General features: G+C 50.8%; 1 protein-coding gene across 3 annotated transcripts in view; it reads left to right on the plus strand.

Annotated features, from left to right (window-relative positions):
• Positions 1-14,129, plus strand: part of atrn (attractin) — a 236,715-nt gene extending 222,586 nt beyond the window's left edge. For all 3 annotated transcript variants that reach the window (XM_031787623.1, XM_031787624.1, XM_031787625.1), the window contains exons 28-29: positions 7,140-7,254; positions 13,577-14,129. In XM_031787623.1, coding sequence (XP_031643483.1) covers positions 7,140-7,254; positions 13,577-13,701 — 240 coding nt within the window. In that variant the 3' untranslated portion in view covers positions 13,702-14,129. The remainder of the gene's footprint in view (positions 1-7,139; positions 7,255-13,576) is intronic.
• The last annotated feature ends 2,825 nt before the right edge of the window (positions 14,130-16,954 follow it).

Genomic DNA, 16,954 nt, shown 5'->3' on the forward strand with positions numbered 1-16,954 from the left:
ATGGGGATATTTCATATATGAATGCTTCCGCTCAGTGTTTGAGATCAATTGACATCCTTTACCATGGCACTTTGAGATTTATTTTAAACTGCAAAACCCTTACGCACTACTGCACTTTGTATACCAGGGTTGGCTGGCCTTCTCTAGTCACTCATAAGCTCAGTCACTGGTATACTTTCATTTACAAAGCCATTTTGGCTTTACTACCTTTTATTTGTGCATTTTTATTGTTCAGAAATGTGGTGGGTACTCTCTTCGTTCGCTGGACTTTATCCTGCTAACTGTTTCAAATGTCCGAACTGAATTTGGTAAAAGGGCTTTTATGTACTCTGCGCCATCGTCTTGGAACACCTTACAAGATACTTTTAAACTGGAAGAACTTATCCTGATTGGTGTTTTTAAATCACTGATGAAGGATTTTGAGGCTGATTCCCTGACCTGTCAATGGTTTTAATTTGCTGTTTTATAATCTTGTGAATTCAATGGTTTTTACTAGATTACTTGTAATTTTTCATGTTGTCTGTCTGTAATTTTTTTGTAAGGACTTGGTGCTGCCTATCTTGGCCAGGACGCTCTTGAAAAAGCTATTTTAATCTCAATGATCCCTTCCTGGTTAAATAAAGGTTAAATAAAAAATTATAATGAAAAACAATTGGTGTCTAGTGATATTGGTGTCTAGTTGTAGGCTAGTTGTCTAATGATATTGGTGTCTAGTGATATTGGTGTCTAGTAGGCTAGTTGTCTAATGATATTGGTGTCTAGCTGTAGACTAGTTGTCTAGTGATATTGGTGTCTAGCTGTAGACTAGTTGTCTAGTGATATTGGTGTCTAGCTGTAGGTTAGTTGTCTAGTCATATTGGTGTCTAGCTGTAGGCTAGTTGTCTAGTGATATTGGTTTCTAGTGATATTGGTGTCTAGTACTGTTTGTGTCTAGTGATTTTGATGTCTAGTGATATTGGTGTCTAGTGATATTGGTGTCTAGTGATGTTGGTGTCTAGTGATATTGGTGTCTAGTGATGTGGTGTCTAGTGATATTGGTGTCTAGTGATATTGGTGTCTAGTGATATTGGTGTCTAGTGATATTGGTGTCTAGTGATGTTGGTATCTAGTGATGTTGGTGTCTAGTGATATTGGTGTCTAGTGATATTGGTGTCTAGTGATGTTGGTGTCTAGTGATGTTGGTGTCTAGTGATATTGGTGTCTAGTGATGTGGTGTCTAGTGATTTTGATGTCTAGTGATATTGGTGTCTAGTGATGTTGGTGTCTAGTGATGTTGGTGTCTAGTGATGTTGGTGTCTAGTGATGTTGGTGTCTAGTGATGTTGGTGTCTAGTGATGTTGGTGTCTAGTGATGTGGTGTCTAGTGATGTTGTGTCTAGTGATATTGGTGTCTAGTGATGTTGTGTCTAGTGATATTGGTGTCTAGTGATATTGGTGTCTAGCTGATATTGGTGTCTAGTGATATTGGTGTCTAGTGATGTTGGTGTCTTAGTGATGTTGGTGTCTAGTGATATTGGTGTCTAGTGATATTGGTGTCTAGTGATGTTGGTGTCTAGTGATGTTGGTGCCTAGTGATATTGGTGTCTGTGATGTTGGTGTCTAGTGATGTTGGTGTTCAAGTGATGTTGGTGTCTAGTGATATGGTGTTCTAGTGATGTTGGTGTCTAGTGATGTTGGTGTCTAGTGATGTTGGTGTCTAGTGATGTTGGGTCTAGTGATGTTTTTCGTGTCTAGTGATGTTGGTGTCTAGTGATGTTGGTGTCTAGTGATTTGGTGTCTAGTGATGTTGGTGTCTAGTGATATTGGTGTCTAGTGATGTTTGGTGTCTAGCTGATGGTTGGTGTCTAGTGATGTTGGTGTCTAGTGATGTTGGTGTCTAGTGATGTTGGTGTAGTGATATTGTGTCTAGTGATGTTGGTGTCTAGTGATGTTGGTGTCTAGTGATGTTGGTGTCTAGTGATGTTGGTGTCTAGTGATGTTGGTGGTCTAGTGATGTTGGTGTCTAGTGATGTTGGTGTTCTGTGATGTGGTGTCTAGTGATGTTGGTGGTCTAGTGATGTGGTGTCTAGTGATGTTGGTGTCTAGTGATGTTGGTGTCTAGTGATGTGGTGTCTAGTGATGTGGTGTCTAGTGATGTGGTGTCTAGTGATGTTGGGTCTAGTGATTGGTGTCTAGTGATGTGGTGTCTAGTGGATGTTGGTGTCTAGTGATATTGGTGTCTAGTGATGTTGGTCTAGGAGTTGGTGTCTAGTGATGTTGGTGTCTAGTGATGTTGGTGTCTAGTGATGTTGGTGTCTAGTGATGTTGGTGTCTAGTGATGTGGTGTCTAGTGATGTTGGTGTCTAGTGATGTTGGTGTCTAGTTTGTCTAGTGATGTTGGTGTCTAGTGATGTGGTGTAGTGATGTGTGTCTAGTGATTGTTGGTGTCTAGTGATGTTGGTTGTCTAGTGATGTTGGTGTCTAGTGATGTTGGTGTCTAGTGATGTTGGTGTCTAGTGATGTTGGTGTCTAGTGATGTTGGTGTCTAGTGATGTGGTGTCTAGTGATGTTGGTGTCTAGTGATGTTGGGTCTAGTGATGTTGGTGTCTAGTGATGTTGGTGTCTAGTGAGTTGGTGTTAGTGATGTTGGTGTCTAGTGATGTTGGTGTCTAGTGATGTTGGTGTCTAGTGATATTGGTGTCTAGTGATATTGGTGTCTAGTGAATTGGTGTCTAGTGATATTGGTGTCTAGTGATGTTGGTGTCTAGTGATGTTGGTGTCTAGTGATGTTGTGTCTAGTGATATGGTGTCTAGTGATATTGGTGTCTAGTGATGTTGGTGTCTAGTGATATTGGTGTCTAGTGAGTGATGTTGGTGTCTAGTGATTGTGGTGTCTAGTGATATTGGTGTCTAGTGATACTTGGTGTCTAGTGATGTTGGTGTCTAGTGATTGTTGGTGTCTAGTGATGTTGGTGTCTAGTGATGTTGGTGTCTAGTGATTTTGGTGTCTAGTGATGTTGGTGTCTAGTGATATTGGTGTCTAGTGATGTTGGTGTCTAGTGATGTTGGTGTCTAGTGATGTTGGTGTCTAGTGATGTTGGTGTCTAGCTGTTGATAGAAAATAATAAAGCTAATATAAATGGTCTACTACTTCTGGCCGGAGATTTAGAACAACACCTGTAGGTCTACCACTGGAACAACACCTGAGGTACCCCCTGAAACTACCCACCTGAACAACACCTGTAGGTCTACCCACCTGAACAACACCTGTAGGTCTACCCACCTGAAAACACCTGTAGTCTACCCACCTGAACAACACCTTTAGGTCTACCCACCTGAACAACACCTGTAGGTCTACCCACCTGAACAACACCTGTAGGTCTACCCACCTGAACAACACCTGTAGGTCTACCCACCTGAACAACACCTGTAGGTCTACCACCTGAACAACACCTGTAGGTCTACCACCTGAACAACACCTGTAGGTCTGCCCACCTGAACAACACCTGTAGGTCTACCACCTGAACAACACCTGTAGGTCTACCCACCTGAACAACACCTGTAGGTCTACCCAACCTGAACAACACCCTGTAGGTCTACCCACCTGAAACAACACCTGTATGTCTGCCCACCTGAACAACACCTGTATGTCTGCCACCTGACAAACACCTGTAGGTCTACCACCTGAACAACACCTGTAGGTCTACCCACCTGAACAACACCTGTAGGGTCTACCCACCTGAACAACACCTGTAGGTCTACCCACCTGAACAACACCTGTATGTCTACCCACCTGAACAACACCTGTAGGTCTACCCACCTGAACAACACCTGTAGGTCTACCCACCTGAACAACACCTGTAGGTCTACCCACCCTGAACAAACACCTGTATGTCTGCCCACCTGAACAACACCTGTAGGTCTACCCACCTGGAACAACACCTGTAGGTCTACCCACCTGAACAACACCTGTAGGTCTACCCACCTGAACAACACCTGTAGGTCTACCCACCTGAACAACACCTGTAGGTCTACCCACCTGAACAACACCTGTAGGTCTACCCACCTGAACAACACCTGTAGGTCTACCCACCTGAACAACACCTGTAGGTCTACCCACCTGAACAACACCTGTAGGTCTACCCACTCTGAAACAACACCTGTAGGTCTACCCACCTGAACAACACCTGTATGTCTACCCCACCTGAACAACACCTGTAGGTCTACCCACCTGAACAACACCTGTATGTCTACCCACCTGAACAACACCTGTAGGTCTACCCACCTGAACAACACCTGTATGTCTACCCACCTGAACAACACCTGTATGTCTACCCACCTGAACAACACCTGTAGGTCTACCCACCCTGAACAACACCCTGTATGTCTACCACCTGAACAACACCTGTAGGTCTACCCACCTGAACAACACCTGTAGGTCTACCCACCTGAACAACACCTGTAGGTCTACCCACCTGAACAACACCTGTAGGTCTGCCCACCTGAACAACACCTGTAGGTCTACCCACCTGAACAACACCTGTAGGTCTACCCACCTGAACAACACCTGTAGGTCTACCCACCTGAACAACACCTGTAGGTCTACCCACCTGAACAACACCTGTAGGTCTACCCACCTGAACAACACCTGTAGGCCTACCCACCTGAACAACACCTGTATGTCTACCCACCTGAACAACACCTGTATGTCTACCCACCTGAACAACACCTGTAGGTCTACCCACCTGAACAACACCTGTATGTCTACCCACCTGAACAACACCTGTAGGTCTACCCACCTGAACAACACCTGTAGGTCTACCCACCTGAACAACACCTGTAGGTCTACCCACCTGAACAACACCTGTAGGTCTACCCACCTGAACAACACCTGTAGGTCTACCCACCTGAACAACACCTGTAGGTCTACCCACCTGAACAACACCTGTAGGTCTACCCACCTGAACAACACCTGTAGGTCTACCCACCTGAACAACACCTGTAGGTCTACCCACCTGAACAACACCTGTAGGTCTACCCACCTGAACAACACCTGTAGGTCTACCCACCTGAACAACACCTGTAGGTCTACCCACCTGAACAACACCTGTAGGTTTACCCACCTGAACAACACCTGTAGGTCTACCCACCTGAACAACACCTGTAGGTCTACCCACCTGAACAACACCTGTATGTCTACCCACCTGAACAACACCTGTAGGTCTACCCACCTGAACAACACCTGATGTCTACCACCCTGAACAACACCCTGTATGTCTACCCACCTGAAACAACACCTGTAGGTCTACCCACCTGAACAACACCTGTATGTCTACCCACCTGAAACAACACCTGTAGGTCTACCCACCTGAACAACACCTGATAGGTCTACCACCTGAACAACACCTGTAGGTCTACCCACCTGAACAACACCTGTAGGTCTGCCCACCTGAACAACACCTGTAGGTCTACCCACCTGAACAACACCTGTAGGTCTACCCACCTGAACAACACCTGTAGGTCTACCCACCTGAACAACACCTGTAGGTCTACCCACCTGAACAACACCTGTAGGTCTACCCACCTGAACAACCCTGTAGGCCTACCCACCTGAACAACACCTGTATGTTCTACCCACCTGAACAACACTGTAGGTCTACCCACCTGAAACTCCACCTGAACAACACCTGTAGGTCTACTCACCTGAACAACCACCTGTAGGCATACCCACCTTAAACTCACCTGGAGGTCTGCCCACCTGAACCTCACCTGTAGGTCTGCCCACCTGAACAACATCTGTAGGTCTACCCACCTGAACAACACCTGTAGGTCTACCCACCTGAAAACTCACCTGAACAACACCTGTAGGTTCTACTCACCTGAACAACACCTGTAGGGCCTACCCACTTTAAACTCACCTGTAGGTCTGCCCACCTGAACAACATCTGTAGGTCTACCCACCTGAAACTCACCTGAACAACACCTGTAGGTCTACTCACCTGAACAACACCTGTAGGCCTACCCCCCTTAAACTCACCTGTAGGTCTGCCCACCTGAACAACAGCTGACTGACAAAAGCAAACAATAATATATCAACGGATGAATCTAATACGTTGGAATAAAGGCAATCAAACAACTGTTGAAGTATTGAAGTACAAAGCAAAATGTAAAGGAGCTTAGCTGAGAGAGAAATTCATCGATACTGAGTGGACAGCTCCGCCACATAGAAATACATGGTTTAAACCATGACAGAAACGTGGGGGGGGTTTGTTTTATTTGGACAATTTTACTGTCGTATTTACCACTACATTTTAAACAAATAGGGAGAATGGTTAAATGAGCGTAATGTAGAGACCCCCCTACCCTTTTGTTGTATTTAGGGAGCTAACGTCTCAATTAGGGGAGCTAACGTCTCATTTAGGGGAGCTAACGTCTCATTTAGGAGAGCTAACGTCTCATTTAGGGGAGCTAACGTCTCATTTAGGAGAGCTAACGTCTCATTTAGGGGAGCTAACGTCTCATTTAGGGGAGCTAACGTCTCATTTAGGGGAGCTAACGTCTCATTTAGGGGAGCTAACGTCTCATTTAGGGGAGCTAACGTCTCATTTAGGGGAGCTGATCGTCTCATTTAGGGAGCTACGTTCTCATTTAGGGGAGCGATACGTCTCAATTAGGGAGCTAACGTTCTCATTTAGGGGCAGCTAACGTCTCATTTTAGGGAGCTAAGTCTCATTTAGGGCGTTAATGCTCTATTTAGGGGAGCTAACGTCTCAACTTAGGGGAGCTAACATCTCATTTAAGGGGAGCTAACGTTTCTTATCGGGAGCTAACCATCTCATTTAGGGGACGCTAACATCTCACTTTAGGGAGCTAACATCTCCATTTAGGGAGCGCACGTCTCATTTAGGGAGCTAACGTCTCATTTAGGGGAGCTAACATCTCATTTAGGGGAGCTAACGTCTCATTTAGGGGAGCTAACGTCTCATTTAGGGGAGCTAACGTCTCATTTAGGGGAGCTAACGTCTCAATTAAGGGAGCTAACGTCTCATTTAGGGGAGCTAACGTCTCATTTAGGGGAGCTAACGTCTCAGTCAGTGGATTTTAGCCCCCCCTGCCTCCCCCGTAATTCACACCCTCCTCTAACATCTCTCTCCTGTCCAGACGGTGCCCAAGCCCATCGCCCTGGAGCCGTGTTTTGGGAACAAGGCTGCTGTCCTCTCCATCTTTGTCCGTTTACCCAGAGGCACCGGGGGCATCCCCCCGCCCGGTCAGTCTGGTAAGATACAGGAATACCCTCCTTCTGTCTGTTTTCTCTGTCTGTCTGTCTGCCTGTCTGTCCCCCAATCTCCCCCCAGTCTCTCCCCTCAGTCTCCCCCGTCTCTCCCCTGTCTCTCACAGTCTCTCCCCAGTCTCTCCCAGTCTCTCCCCAGTCTCACCCCAGTCTCTCCCCAGTCTCTCCCAGTCTCCCCCACGTCTCTCCCCAGTCTCTCCCCTCAGTCTCCCCAGTCTCCCCCAGTCTCTCCCCAGTCTCTCTGTCTCTCCCGTCTCCCCCACGGCTCTCCCAGTCTCTCCCCAGTCTCTCCCCTCAGTCTCCCCCGTCTCTCTCCAGTCTCTCCCCAGTCTCTCCCCAGTCTCTCCCCCAGTCTCACCCCAGTCTCTCCCCAGTCTCTCCCAGTCTCCCCCACGTCTCTCCCCAGTCTCTCCCCTCAGTCCCCCAGTCTCCCCCCAGTCTCTCCCCAGTCTCTCAGTCTCTCCCGTCTCCCCCCGTCTCTCCCAGTCTCTCCCCAGTCTCTCCCCAGTCTCTCCCCAGTCTCCCCCTCAGTCTCCCCTCAGTCTCCCTCACGTCTCTCCCCCAGTCTCGCCCCCCAGTCTCTCCCCAGTCTCTCCCCAGTCTCTCCCCAGTCCCCCCCCCCCCCAGTCTCTCCAGTCTCTCTCCAGTAACCCCCCAGTCCCCCCCCCCCCAGTCTCTCCCCAGTCTCTCCCCAGTCTCTCCCCGTCTCTCCCCAGTCTCCCCTCAGTCTCCCCCCAGTCTCTCCCTCAGTCTCTCCCATCTCTCCCCAGTCTCTCCCAGTCTCTCCCCTCAGTCTCCCCTCAGTCTCCCCCCAGTTCTCCCCCGTCTCTCCCCAGTCTCTCCAGTCTCCCCCCAGTCTCTCCAGTCTCCCCCCAGGTCTCTCCCCATTGACACACACAACCTCCCCCAGCGACACACCCACCTCCCCCATTGACACACCACCTCCCCCAGCAACACAAACACCCTCCCCCAGCAAAACACACACCTCCCCCAGCAAAACACACACCTCCCCCAGCAAAACACACACCTCCCCCAGCGACACACACACCTCCCCCAGCAAACACCACCACCTCCCCCAGCGACACACACACCTCCCCCAGCGACACACACACCTCCCCCAGTAACACACCACACCTCCCCCAGCGACACACACACCTCCCCCAGTAACACACACACCTCCCCCAGCGACACACACACCTCCCCCAGTAACACACACACCTCCCCCAGCGACACACACACCTCCCCGCAGTAACACACACACCTCCCCCAGTAACACACACACCTCCCCCAGCAACCACACACACCTCCCCCAGTAACACACACACCTCCCCCAGCGACACACACACCTCCCCAGCAAAACACACACCTCCCCCAGCAACACACACACCTCCCCAGCGACACACACACCTCCCCCCAGCAACACACACACCTCCTCTAGACACACACCCCTCCTCTAGACACAACACACCTCCTCTAGACACACACACCTCCCCAGCGACATACACACCTCCTCTAGACACACACACCTCCTCTAGATACACACACCTCCTCTAGACACAATACACCTCCCCAGCGACACACACACCTCCCCCAGCAACACACACACCTCCTCTAGACACAACACCCCTCCTCTAGACACACACACCTCCTCTAGACACACACACCTCCCCAGCGACATACACACCTCCTCTAGACACACACCACCTCTAGATACCACATCTCCTCTAGACACAACACACCTCCTCTAGACACACACACCTCCTCTAGATACACACATCTCCTCTAGACACACACACCTCCTCTAGACACACAACACCTACTCTAGACACCACACACACACACCTCCCCATCGACACACACAACTCCCCCAGCGACACACACACCTCCCCCAGCAACACCACACCTTCCTCTAGACAACACACCACCTCCCCCAGTGACACACACACCTCCCCCAGTGACATACACCCCTCCTCTAGACAACCACACCTCCTCTAGACACACACACCTCCTCTAGACACATACACCTCCCCAGCGACACACACACCTCCTCTAGACACACACACCTCCTCTAGACACCACACCTCCTCTAGATCACCACACCTCCTCTAGACACACCACCTCCTCTCCTCTAGACACATACACCTCCTCTTGTCACACAACCCCTCCTCTAGACACACACCCCTCCTCTAGACACACACCCCTCCTCTAGACACACACCCCTCCTCTAGACACACACCCCTCCTCTAGACACACACACCTCCTCTAGACACACACACCTCCTCTGACACACACACCTCCTCTAGACACACACCTCCTCTAGACACACAACACCCTCCTCTAGACACATACACCTCCCCAGCGACACACACACCTCCTCTAGACACACCACCCCTCCTCTAGACACATACACCTCCTCTAGACACACCACATCTCCTCTAGACACACACACCTCCTCTAGACACACACACCTCCTCTAGACACACACACCTCCCCAGCGACACACACACCTCCTCTAGACACACACCCCTCCTCTAGACACACACACCTCCTCTAGACACACACACCTCCTCTAGACACACACACCTCCTCTAGACACACACACCTCCCCCAGCGACACACACACCTCCTCTAGACACACACACCTCCCCCAGCGACACACACACCTCCTCTAGACACACACCCCTCCTCTAGACACACACACCTCCTCTAGACACACACACCTCCCCCCAGCGACACACACACCTCCTCTAGACACACACCCCTCCTCTAGACACACACACCTCCTCTAGACAACACACACCTCCCCCAGCGACACACACACCCTCCTCTAGACACACACCCCTCCTCTAGACACACACACCTCCTCTAGACACACACACCTCCCCCAGCGACACACACACCTCCTCTAGACACACACCCCTCCTCTAGACACACACACCTCCTCTAGATACACACACCTCATCTAGACACACACCTCCTCTAAACACACACCTCCTCTAGACACACACACCTCCTCTAGACACACACCTCCTCTAGACACACACCTCCTCTAGACACACACCTCCTCTAGACACACACACCTCCTCTAGACACACACCTCCTCTAGACACATACACCTCCTCTTGTCACACACCCTCCTCTAGACACACACCCCTCCTCTAGACACACACCCCTCCTCTAGACACACACCCCTCCTCTAGACACACACCCCTCCTCTAGACACACACACCTCCTCTAGACACACACACCTCCTCTAGACACACACACCTCCTCTAGACACACACCTCCTCTAGACACACACCCCTCCTCTAGACACATACACCTCCCCAGCGACACACACACCTCCTCTAGACACACACCCCTCCTCTAGACACATACACCTCCTCTAGACACACACATCTCCTCTAGACACACACACCTCCTCTAGGACACACACACCTCCTCTAGACACACACACCTCCCCCAGCGACACCACACACCTCCTCTAGACACACACCCCTCCTCTAGACACACACACCTCCTCTAGACACACACACCTCCTCTAGACACACACACCTCCTCTAGACACACACACCTCCCCCAGCGACACACACACCTCCTCTAGACACACACACCTCCCCCAGCGACACACACACCTCCTCTAGACAACACACCCCTCCTCTAGACAACACACACCTCCTCTAGACACACACACCTCCCCCAGCGACACACACACCTCCTCTAGACACACACCCCTCCTCTAGACACACACACCTCCTCTATACAACACACACCTCCCCCAGCGACACACACACCTCCTCTAGACACACACCCCTCCTCTAGACACACACACCTCCTCTAGATACACACACCTCATCTAGACAACACACCTCCTCTAAACACACACCTCCTCTAGACACGTACACCTCCTCTAGACACACACACCTCCCCCAGCGACACACACACCTCCTCTAGACACACACACCTCCTCTAGACACACATCTCCTCTAGACACATACACCTCCTCTTGTCACACACCCCTCCTCTAGACACACACCCCTCCTCTAGACACACACACCTCTAGACACACACCCCTCCTCTAGACACACACACCCTCCCCCAGCGACACACACACCTCCTCTAGACACCCACACCTCCTCTAGACACACACACCTCCTCTAGACACACACACCTCCTCTAGACACACACCTCCTCTAGACAAATAAATCTTTATTAAATATCTGGGTAAGATGTAGCGTATCTACAATACAGGTGAATGAGTATTAATCAATAGGAGGGTGTCCCTGCGTTCAGAGCTGGTTTGGGATGATTCACAGTCTGTGTCTCCTCCATTTGGGATGATTCACAGTCTGTGTCTCTTCCATTTGGGATGATTCACAGTCTGTTTCTCCTCCATTTGGGATGATTCACAGTCTGTTTCTCCTCCATTTGGGATGATTCACAGTCTATTTCTCCTCCATTTGGGATGTATTTGATGGTACTGATCAACATCATTTGCATAGAAGAAGCAATCTCTTATTTTATATAATTGTATGCTGTCTTTAATGTCTTCATTCATGATGCATGAGCCACTTTGCTATGCGCTTTGCACACACAGGAAGTTTGGTTGGTGAAGGTTGACACGAGGCAGAGATATTTTTCTCCAGTATCTCTGCTTGATGAGAGAGAGAAAGAGATTGATGATGAAGTGAATGAATCAAGTTCTTGGTGACAATCAACTTTGAAATCAGCATATTTTTGCCTCATCACAAACAAAGTACTGTTAACCGTCAGCCTAGCTAGGAAAGTTAGCCTACATAGCTGGAAGCTACCGCTGTCATCTTGCATTGTAAAACATTGTTTTGCGAACATTAAGACCGTTTCAACATTTCTTAATGCAGTGTTACATTTATTGAAGATTGTTACCTTCTGGGCAGTCGAACATGATGCAGCCCGGACTCCCAGAGCAGCAGGTCCTCGTCAACAGTTCCTCGTCAACAGTTCCTCGTCAACAGGTCCTCGTCAACAAGTTCCTCGTCAACAGGTCTCGTCAACAGGTCCTCGTCAACAGTTCCTCGTCAACAGTTCCTCGTCAACAGGTCCTCGTCAACAGTTCCTCGTCAACAGTTCCTCGTCAACAGGTCCTCGTCAACAGGTCCTCGTCAACAGTTCCTCGTCAACAGGTCCTCGTCAACAGTTCCTCGTCAACAGGTCCTCGTCAACAGTTCCTCGTCAACAGGTCCTCGTCAACAGGTCCTCGTCAACAGGTCCTCGTCAACGGGTCCTCGTCAACAGGTCCTCGTCAACAGGTCCTCGTCAACAGTTCCTCGTCAACAGGTCCTTGTCAACAGGTCCTCGTCAACAGTTCCTAGTCAACAGGTCCTCGTCAACAGTTCCTCGTCAACAGGTCCTCGTCAACAGGTCCTCGTCAACAGTTCCTCGTCAACAGTTCCTCGTCAACGGGTCCTCGTCAACGGGTCCTCGTCAACGGGTCCTCGTCAACGGGTCCTCGTCAACAGGTCCTCGTCAACAGGTCCTCGTCAACAGTTCCTCGTCAACAGTTCCTCGTCAACAGGTCCTCGTCAACAGGTCCTCGTCAACAGTTCCTCGTCAACAGGTCCTCGTCAACAGGTCCTCGTCAACAGGTCCTCGTCAACAGTTCCTCGTCAACAGGTCCTCGTCAACAGGTCCTCGTCAACAGACAGGAGAAATGCTGACAGACTTGATCCTCTCTCATTTAGTAGACGACGTGAGGCACAGTTGACAGAAGTATCCTATAGTACCGTGTTTTCCGTATCTACAAAGTTTATCTATACCTTACAGCGCTAATCCTTCTTGTTCACTTCTGCAAATGGCTGCCTTCTAAATTAAAGTGCTACTAGCCACCACTGTATCCTAAGGCCCATATTGGTTTATGATGAACATATTTGTCCTAAGACATCACTTCCTGTTTGCTAATACATTTTTTCTTTTTAACCTTTATTTAACTAGGCAAGTCAGTTAAGAACGAATTCTTATTTTCAATGATGGCCTAGGAACAGTGGGTTAACTGCCTGTTCAGGCGCAGAACGACAGATTTGTACCTTGTCAGCTCGGGGATTCGGTTACTAGTCCAACCCTCTAACCAGTAGACGACCTGTCTATCTGTCTGTCTGTCTGTCTGTCTATCTGTCTGTCTGTCTGTCTGTCTGTCTGTCTGTCTGTCTGTCTGTCTGTCTGTCTGTCTGTCTGTCTGTCTGTCTGTCTGTCTGTTTGTCTCTGTCTGTCTTGTCCTGCTACTTATACATCACTTCCTGTTACTAATACATCCCTTCCTGTCTCTGTGTAGGTCTAACGGTGGCCTCAGCCCTGGTGGATGTGTCTCAGCAGATGTGTCTTGGTTACAAAGAGAAGTCATGTGGTCTGAGGAACAGGAAGCAACATCCCTCCGCACAGCCCTCCACCTGTATCTGACCACACCCCCTCCCTGCCCCTGGACCCACCCCTTCCCCCACCCCAGAGACTATAACCCCGAACTGAAGGAAGAGAAGGAGGGAGTTAGTGGGGAGAGGACAGTCACCCTCCTAAAGGCTTCCCAGTTGACACCTGGTGCACCACAGCACCTCGTCAGAAGAACCACGGCTTCATTGCTGCTTGAGGAGAGGTGTTGTTGTCTGTCTGGTGTCCACCCGGGTGTAACTGGTAACAGTCTCCTGTTACAATCTGTCCTAGGGTCAGTTTTCCTTCTGTTTTCTTCTTCTGGTGAGACCACACAGCTGCTCTGGTTCTCCTCTCCTATCTATGCCCCCCCCTCTCCACTTCTGCCCTCTCCATTCCTCCCTCTCTACCCCCTGTCTCCCCTTCTCTACCCCCTCTCTCCTCTTTACCCCATCTCCCCTCTCTACCCCGTCTCCCCTTCTCTACCCCTCTCTACCCCCTGCCTCCCCTCTCTACCCCCTTCTCTACCCCCTTCTATACCCCTCTCTAACCCCCTTCTATACCCCTCTCTACCCCCTGCCTCCCCTCTCTACCCTCTACCCCTCTCTATCCCCTGTCTCCCCTTCTCTACCCCTCTCTACCCCCTGCCTCCCCTCTCTACCCTTCTCTACCCCTCTCTACCCCTGCCTCCCCTCTCTACCCCTCTCTACCCCCTGCCTCTCCTCTCTACCCCTGCCCTCCCTCTCTACCCCTCTCTACCCCTGCCTCCCTTCTTTACCCCTCTCTACCCCCTGCCTCCCCTCTCTACCTCCTTCTCTACCCCTCTCTACCCCCTGCCTTCCCTCTCTACCCCTCTCTACCCCCTGCCTCCCCTCTCTACCCCTCTCTACCCCTCTCTACCCCCTGCCTCCCCTCTCCTCCCTCAGCTCACTGCTCTCTGCCTCTCCTCTGTTACCCATTCAGGTTGAAAACACTGTTTCCTAACAGATATCTCCTGTCTGAGACTTTAACAAAGCTTTAAACAAGACCTCACCTTCCTGTGTAGCCTCCTCTGGAAGCCTCCTCTGGCCTCTAACCCGCCCTCAAACAAGACAACTCCATCCTGCATAACTTTCTGTTGCCTCCTAGCCTCTAACCCTCTAACAGTCTGAGTTGTGGGATGTTATTTCCCTGTTGTCCTAACCTGGGTATCTTCAACCTAACAATATCCCCCAACCCACCAGGCTGTTCTCCTGAAGGAGTATCTATAGGAACAATAGGGTGGGGGGACAGTAGGGCTTAGGGATTTGACCCGTGGATTGTGAAGGCAGTGTAAACAGCAGCAGATCTCCCTCTATACCTCGCTATACAGGCTGGGGGACATTTACATGTCATTACATTTAGTAATAATCACACAAAGGGGAAAAGATTGTTCTCTGTAAATGAATGTATGGCAAGAGAGACTGTTGTCAAAGGCAACCTGTATTATGGGATGAGTGTCTCCATGACCTCTATGATGGGATGAGTGTCTCCATGACCTCTATTATGGGATGAGTGTCTCCATGACCTCTATGATGGGATGAGTGTCTCCGTGACCTCTTATGGGATGAGTGTCTCCGTGACCTCTTATGGGATGAGTGTCTCCGTGACCTCTTATGGGATGAGTGTCTCCGTGACCTCTTATGGGATGAGTGTCCCCGTGACCTCTTATGGGATGAGTGTCTCCGTGACCTCTACTATAGGATGAGTGTCTCCGTGACCTCTACTATAGGATGAGTGTCTCCGTGACCTCTACTATAGGATGAGTGTCTCCGTGACCTCTACTATAGGATGAGTGTCTCCGTGACCTCTACTATAGGATGAGTGTCTCCGTGACCTCTACTATAGGATGAGTGTCTCCGTGACCTGCAGACCAAAGCTTCATACAGTAAATTACACCACAGATAGAGAAGCAGGCAGGGGTCCAGCTAGTTTTGTGACACAGCATTGCACCATATTCCTGCTTCATGCAAGCCTCCAGTATCCTGCCCTCTACCTGGGATGGCAGCAGAGCTCTCCTCCTCTCCTCTCCTCTCCTCTCCTCTCCTCCTCTCCTCTCCTCTCCTCCTCTCCTCTCCTCCTCTCCTCCTCAGCCTCCAGTATCCTGCCCTCTACCTGGGATGGCAGCAGAGCTCTCCTCCTCTCCTCTCCTCCTCTCCTCTCCTCCTCAGCCTCCAGTATCCTGCCCTCTACCTGTGATGGCAGCAGAGCTCTCCTCCTCTCCTCTCCTCTCCTCTCCTCCTCTCCTCTCCTCCTCTCCTCCTCAGCCTCCAGTATCCTGCCCTCTACCTGGGATTCTCCTCCTCTCCTCTCCTCTCCTCTCCTCTCCTCTCCTCTCCTCTCCTCTCCTCTCCTCTCCTCTCCTCTCCTCTCCTCTCCTCTCCTCTCCTCTCCTCTCCTCTCCTCTCCTCTCCTCTCCTCTCCTCTCCTCTCCTACTCTCCTCTTCTTCTCTCCTCTCCTCCTCTCCTCCTCTCCTCCCCTCCTCCCTCCTCTCCTCTCCTCTCCTCTCCTCTTCTTCTCTCCTCTCCTCCTCTCCTCTTCTCCTCTCCTCCTCTCCTCTCCTCTCCTCTCCTCCTCTCCTCCTCTCCTCCTCTCCTCCTCTCCTCTCCTCCTCAGGCTCCAGTATCCTGCCCTCTACCTGGGATAGCAGCAGAGCTCTCCTCCTCTCCTCTCCTCTCCTCTCCTCTCCTCTCCTCTCCTCTCCTCTCCTCTCCTCTCCTCTCCTCTCCTCTCCTCTCCTCTCCTCTCCTCTCCTCTCCTCTCCTCTCCTACTCTCCTCTTCTTCTCTCCTCTCCTCCTCTTCTCCCCTCCTCCCCTCCTCCTCTCCTCTCCTCTCCTATCCTCTCCTCTCCTCTTCTTCTCTCCTCTCCTCCTCTCCTCTCCTCTCCTCTCCTCTCCTCTCCTCTCCTCTCCTCTCCTCTCCTCTCCTCCTCTCCTCCTCTCCTCTCCTCCTCAGGCTCCAGTATCCTGCCCTCTACCTGGGATAGCAGCAGAGCTCTCCTCCTCTCCTCTCCTCTCCTCCTCTCCTCTCCTCTCCTCTCCTCTCCTCTCCTCTCCTCTCCTCTCCTCTCCTCTCCTCTCCTCTCCTCTCCTCTCCTCTCCTCTCCTCTCCTCTCCTCTCCTCTCCTCTCCTCTCCTCTCCTCTCCTCTCCTCTCCTCTCCTCCTCAGCCTCCAGTATCCTGCCCTCTACCTGGGATGGCCCCAGAGCTCTCCTCCCCTCCTCCTCTCCTCTCCTCCTCAGCCTCCAGTGTCCTGCCCTCTACCTGGGA

The sequence above is a fragment of the Oncorhynchus kisutch genome, linkage group LG14 (genome assembly GCF_002021735.2).
Source record: "Oncorhynchus kisutch isolate 150728-3 linkage group LG14, Okis_V2, whole genome shotgun sequence".
Classification (NCBI taxonomy): Eukaryota; Metazoa; Chordata; class Actinopteri; order Salmoniformes; family Salmonidae; genus Oncorhynchus; species Oncorhynchus kisutch.